The 6,802-nt window shown below is 35.2% G+C and overlaps 1 protein-coding gene across 1 annotated transcript; it reads right to left on the reverse strand.

Moving 5' to 3' along the window:
- Positions 1–5,412: 5,412 nt before the first annotated feature.
- On the reverse strand, positions 5,413–6,210 carry LOC118058627 (transcription factor HEC2). The gene has a single exon (XM_035071347.2). The coding sequence runs from the start codon at positions 6,208–6,210 to the stop codon at positions 5,413–5,415; it is 798 nt and encodes a 265-aa protein (XP_034927238.1).
- Positions 6,211–6,802: the final 592 nt, after the last annotated feature.

Genomic DNA, 6,802 nt, shown 5'->3' on the forward strand with positions numbered 1-6,802 from the left:
TGCTAAGGATCCTGGAACCGGGGATTGGCTGGACCCAAGCTTTCTCGGGTTCGTTGCTTTGTTTTTGCTCTGGTTCTGTGACTCTCCGTCTCTGTTCTTTCCCTCTCAGCGGTTCTTGGCGTGGCTGCTGGGATGAAGAAGATGATGAGTTGACGATGGCGCTGGCAGTGCTGGTGCAGTTGTGTTGGAGAATGGCAGTGGCTGGTTTCTGGAAGAATTGAAGATGATGACAATTCTGGTCTTGCGTTCTTTTTATTATTCTGGACTTTCTCTCTGGTTTTTTTCGTTTGGGATCTTTAACCTCCCGGTCCTGGGTTTTTCTTCCCCTTTAACCCTGGATTTATACTCTCGGTTCTGTGTTTTCTTTCCCCCTTGGGTATATTTTTTTTGTTCTGCGATTTCTTCCTCCCTTTTCTGGGTTTATTCTCCGTTCAATCCCTTTTTTTTTTTTTTCGTCCCCCCTTTTCGGTTCTGTGATTCCAACCCCCCCTTCTGTGCTCTCTCATCTTCTCTGGCTTTATAGCCAGAGAATACCAACCATTCGAAACGGCTTCAAAGCCATTACTGCCAGAAAACGGCTCCTGAGGAAGAAGGCGAAGAGGGCGATGAACAGCTTCTAAAAACGGTGCCGTTTGTGTGATGGGAATGACAATTTTCAATCTGGTCACTGAAGTTCTGAAATCGTGCAATCAAGCCCCTGTGTAAATTCTAATTGGACCCCTGTATTTTGGCGCTTTCTACAAACTAATCCTTGGATTTTAATCTTTGCAATTTGGACCCCAATTAAACTCCAAACTTTGATATTTCTTCAATTAAGTCCCTGATTTCATTAATTTAATTAAATCCAAAGTCCAATTAAGTCTAAAACTTAGCAATTCTCCAATTAAGCCCCTAATTGGATGAATTAAATTAATTCCAAGCTTAATTAAGTCTCAAAACTTATCAATTCTCCAATTAAATCCTTAATTGGATGAATTAAATTAATTTCAAGCTTAATTAAGTCTAAAAATTTAATCAATTCTCCAATTAAACCTTTAATTGGATTAATTAAATTAATTCCAAAGTTTAATTAAACCCCAAAACTTCCAATCATATTGCCCTTAACCCAAATTTTAATTCATTCTTTATTTATTTCATTTTACTTGTTTTTTTCATCATTATTATTATTTTTTTTTATCATCATTTTTATCGTTTTTTTTAGTAAATAAAATAATAATAATAATTAAATAAAAATGGTCAAAAATTGGGTTATGACAAAGAAGACAGAGAGGAGCCTCACACCATCTAAGGACTAGGATTTTATCCCTAATACATGTCGCACCTCGCGGCGGAGCGCGGCGACTTTTGATTGATTTCAAGGTCTTTTGTTTTTGTAAAGGGAGTCACCACCTAGTATTTTGGTCACTAGGAATCCTAATTGGTCTTTCGGAGATTCTAAGACAAGGGATTGGTTGCGTAAAGGGAAGGTATTAGCACCCCTAGTACGCCCTACCTAAGGTAAGCTGTTTGGTGTTTGGTTTGCTCTATAATTGCTATGGTGTTGGTGTTTTCTAATCCCATCAATTTTTCTAGGTTTGATTCAAATAAAATTTATTTGGATAGAAATCCAAGGAGATTCCATGTGCTTTGAAAGCTCATTTTTCCCTTTAGTATTTCAAGAGTTTGCGACTCGTAAATCACAAGGAAATGGGCCAAAAAAAATTAGAAATCTAGGGCGCTACAAAAAAACCTATATTTTTTAATATTTTTATACTCTCACGGCTCGTAAACCGTTGAGTAAGAAAATTTTTGTAATGTTTTTGATTATAATCAAGGCTTCTTTCACGGATGTGTGCGGATTTATTACTCCCAATAATATTTTGGATATTCGTCCTTTAAGGATTTTTTTATCCAAACATTAGCGGTGAATAATAGATTAATTCCCCGCCAAATAGGATTTTTATATTTTTTTTGAAATATTGGCCAATACCCTTTGGAGTTTTACAAACATGTTGTAAAATCCAGAAATGCAAGAAAATAATTTTTTTGTTGTGTTTACAAAATCCATGCGAAAACACCTTTGTCGAAACTTCAAATATTTTTCTATACATATATAAAAAAGGAATTAAAAACATTTTAGGGTATTGGCCGTATGCAACACACAAGAAAAATTTTAAATTTTTTTTTATCGAAACACATAACATCACAATTAAACGTAAACACCAAAATGGAAAGTAGCAAGCCATCATTTATATTACAAGAACTGCAAGAAGTTTGAAACAATTCGTGACAAAAATCGTTCAAAGCCAAATCTTAAAAAAAATCGTTCAAAGTAAAATTTTGAAATCAACATCCTGCTACATATGTCCATGAATCATGACCCATTTTTTTTTCATGTCATCCGGGAGAAACTGCCATACTTTATACAAAAAGGAAAAGCTTGGGACGGCATGCTGTTATAATACAATTATATCACGGAATAAAAAAACCAAAGAAAACCTGGCCGGCTATTTCAATTAAAGAGCATGGAAGGACACTTAACAGGAAAGGGAGCTGATGATGAAGAAGCAACAGTCCCCTTCCCTGGTTCCTTAAATCTGAAACAGCGAAAGAAAGAAAAAAAATGGAGAAACACCAGAAGCTAGCCCTCTTAACACAGTCAGTCTAAAATTGAAAACGAATGTGCAAAAACAAAACATATACAAAAGATTTAAAGGCAGCAAAGGAAGAGAAAATTAGGACTTACCTGCAGGTCTCGCTGAAATGGTTTACTGCAACAAATTGCAGGTCTTGCAGAAATGGTTCTCTGCAACAGCTGAAATAAAAAACAAGTGCACGTTGTTGTCAACGTTTAAAGCAAAACTCCCTCTCTGTCTTGTCTTTTTTCTTCCCTCACGGTGACACCAGAATGCAAGCAAGAAAACTCCCTCTATTCTGCGTTTTTGTTTTACTCTGCCTCTCTTGCGTTTTTCCTTTATTTTTCTGTTCTCTTTGTGCTATTTTTTTGCTCTCTTTTTGCTGCCTTTTTGCTTCCCCCATTAGGTCATTAGAGGGGCTTATATATAGTCTAAATATGTCTCCATTTAGGAAGGATTCAATGCATTAATCCTAGGACGTAAATCCCTACTGATTTGCAGTAAAAAAAACGCAAAAGGAAGCTGCAATATTCTAATTTTGTGCTGGTGCTTTACGTCTGATTTCTTTCCAATTTTAGAGGAGGGTCTGGTTGTTTTCTTTCCTTCCATAGGGCCAACTGCTCCCTTTGAAATGAGACCAGAAAAAATGTGGTTGCAGCTCCCAAAATCAGGCATGATGATAAAGGAAAAACAGCAGGAATTTGCAGTGAAAAAAGGAAAGAAAATCAGCTGGAGGGTGCAGCTGCAAGGTCTCATTTTCCTTATTGGTGTGGAAAAAATACTGTCATTTATGATGATTCATCTCCCCTCTCCAGCTTTCAATATCCTTCTTCAATTCAATCCCTTATTTTAACAATTTTTTATTTAATCCTTGGTCCAAAAAAAATCCTTCGAATTAACCCCGCGAACTTGGGCTATATCCTTCCTGCGGCAGAATTTTCTACCTTTACGTTAGATATTCAAATGAGAATATCTTGAGCTTCTGGTATCGGATTCAAGTGATTCAAAAGCCAAAATTATTCTACGCATCTAGGACTACAACTTTGATGAAGGAGTCGAAGTCAGATAAATTTTTTTTTACAGAACAGAATCTAGCAGTAATTTGGTTGGTCAAAAGGGATCTCCAGGTCTAACTCAAAAACTGATGAATGCCGAGAATCCTGATATGGCTGAGAGTATAAACTAAAAACAAAAATAAAAAAACTAGGCCAAACAGAGTTTTTTTAGTGCAGACTCAGGTCAATATCCTTCTCGCGGCAGAATTCTCTACCTTCACGTTAGATATTCAAACGGGAATACCTTAAGCTTCTGGTATCGAAATCAAGCGACCTAAAAGCCCAAATTCATCTATGCATCTAGAACTACAACTTTGATGAAGGAGTCGAAGTGAAATAAAATCATTTTATATAACAGAATCTGGCAGTAATCTAGTTGGTCAAAAAAGTTCTTGATTTAACAATGCTGAGCATCCAAATCTGACTAAGAATCTAACTAAAAATTACTTTTGAACCAATTTGTCTACACTCAAATTACAGTCATATTTCTTATAAATTAACTCCAAAATAAGTGTGTGATTTGAATTTATTTAATTGTGCTCGATCAATTATGCTTTCCCTTTTCAAGATTGTCCCATTGTACAACCGTCGAACGCGGGTTGCAAAGATTTTCAAGGGCCATGTGTCCCGAAATGACTGAAAAAGTGACCCAAAAAAGTTGAAAGTTCATTTAAAGAAAAATAAATTTAATATATTATAAAAAAAGATAAGAAGAAGCAAATGAAAACATATATATATATAAAGAATATTTAAAATAATTATTTGTATTTGTCCACATTCAAACACTATCTCTACTACAAATAAAATCGTTAATAGCTGAAATTCATTAATAGCTAAAATTAGATTAATTACAAATAAAATCGTAAATATTCTTATGTCCGACCAAGTGGGGAAGAATTGGTCTATCAGCAAAGAGTCCATTCTCTCTCTCTCTCTCTCTCTATATATATATATATATATATATATATATATATATATATATATATATATGTCCAAGAATAAGAAATATTCCGCCAGTTTAAGGAAAAAACTTATGCTAGTAATTATTATCCTAAATTTAATTTGAAAACGGTGAAGAACTGAAGATAATATAAAATAAATCTATCCAATACTTTTTCGAAATCTCTAGAATTATTTTGGAGTAATTTTTTTCATCTTTAAAAAAGGAAAGAAAAGGAGAAACATATCTCATCTACATCATCTTGTATCCTCTTCTCCAAGATATTGACCAAAAAAGTACTATAGTGCATTCATCCACCAGCATTTATTATTTTCCTTTCCTAGTTTCCCACACATACACACATATATAAATATATAGCGTGAAAGTGTTCCTTCGCCAATGCGAGATACTATCATAGCAACTGTGTCAGTATTAATACCATTGTCACATTTCGTCAGATCCCTCGTTTTCTGTTGTTAGAATTACGCGATCTTGAGTGCCATGAAATCATCACAAAATAAGGAGGCCTCTAGGTATATGCAAGGGAAAGAAATTTAAAAGAGAAAAAGGAACGCAAGACAAAGATTGGCATGCTCACCTAAGATTTTGAACAGTTGGGCATCGTATTCAGAGATTGTAATTATTGATGTCAATACAACAAGGATTAATGCAGGGCCTAAAGATCTGAAGATAGAACAAATAGCCATGCATAAAAGCTAGCTCTTGACAACCCCACAAGCTAACATCACTATTCACTAGAAAAATGCATTTATAAATCCAGCTCACTCAGTGCCCCCATGAGCTAAGCATCTCCATAATGCTGAACATTTTGAAGATGATGATGGTTAGCAGGCTGTTGGTGATATCCTTTCCCCACTGGAAGGTAACTTCCACTAGTCATTGCCACAGGAAATCCAATCCCAGTTGTTGCTGTTGGCCTATTAGCTTGAGCTCTCTCAAGTGACTGCACTTGGGTCTTCAAGAACTTAACATAATGAATTGCCTCATCTAACATAGAGGCAGTGTCCATTTTAGTCCCTCCGGGGACTAGTCTTTGAAGTATCCTTATTCTCTCACTTATCCTTTCTCTTCTATGGCGTGCAGCAACACTTTGTGGATCTTTCGATATCTTCACGTTCCTACGTTTTGGTGGCTTCACTGACTCAGGGTCTATGTGAATTGGCTGCATGGCTGCAATTCGAAATATCATCTCCCTCATTGCCGCCACTGAATTCTTCTTTCGTGATGGTGTAGCATAGTCTTTTGCAGTGCCTGGTAATTCACCAAGACCTCTCCATCTTGACGTAGATGGACTGGAAAAGAAAGCTCGCGGGGAATGGTCTTGAATTGGGGTATTATTGCTATTAAAAGATAGAGTGGATGGTAGGTTCATAAATGGAGGTAAGTTAGCGATGTGTGGGTTATCAGTATTGAAATGCGGGACGGAGCTATCACTTACACTGGCAGCAAGAAACTGATCAGTTGGGGATAAATGATCAGCAACATCGTTACAGGCACCGTAGAACTCAGGAAACTTGTCAATCATCATCATCATCTCCATCTGATCCTCTGTTGCAGACTTTAACAGGTCAATTTCCATGGCTTATATAAGATTGACCAGCACTCTCTTTCCTAAAAAAGACAGATAGAGAGAGAATACTTTGAGGGAAAGGAAGAAAAAAACGAGAAACTATTTAAGGGGGCTGTGGAAATAACTGAGAAGCTGATGAGAGACAGGGATGGGACAGATAAAAGAGAAGACTATGAGTTTTATCAGAATTTGCTGTGAAGAAAGGAAGAAATGTAAGAGTATGGAGAGAAGAAATGAAAGTGAAAAATTAAATAAAAAAAGTGATGATATCGGGAACCGACTATCAAACCAGTGTGAAAGAATATATATAACAAGGTGCTCGATATATATATATATATATATATATATATATATATATATATATATATATATATATATATATATATTCTGTAAATAATTCCTTTTGAATTATTCTTTGGAACTTTGTTATCTCAAAGTTGGGGAGCATTTGTTTCTTCTTCTTCTTGTTGTTTTTCTCTCTCTCCGTTATTAAATACGTCATCTATGTAACAATTTGATAATAAATATTAAATTATATAATACTTAAGTTATAATTATTAATATTTACATTATAAGATAAATATATATATAAAAAAGAGAG

The sequence above is a fragment of the Populus alba genome, chromosome 14 (genome assembly GCF_005239225.2).
Source record: "Populus alba chromosome 14, ASM523922v2, whole genome shotgun sequence".
NCBI lineage: Eukaryota > Viridiplantae > Streptophyta > Magnoliopsida > Malpighiales > Salicaceae > Populus > Populus alba.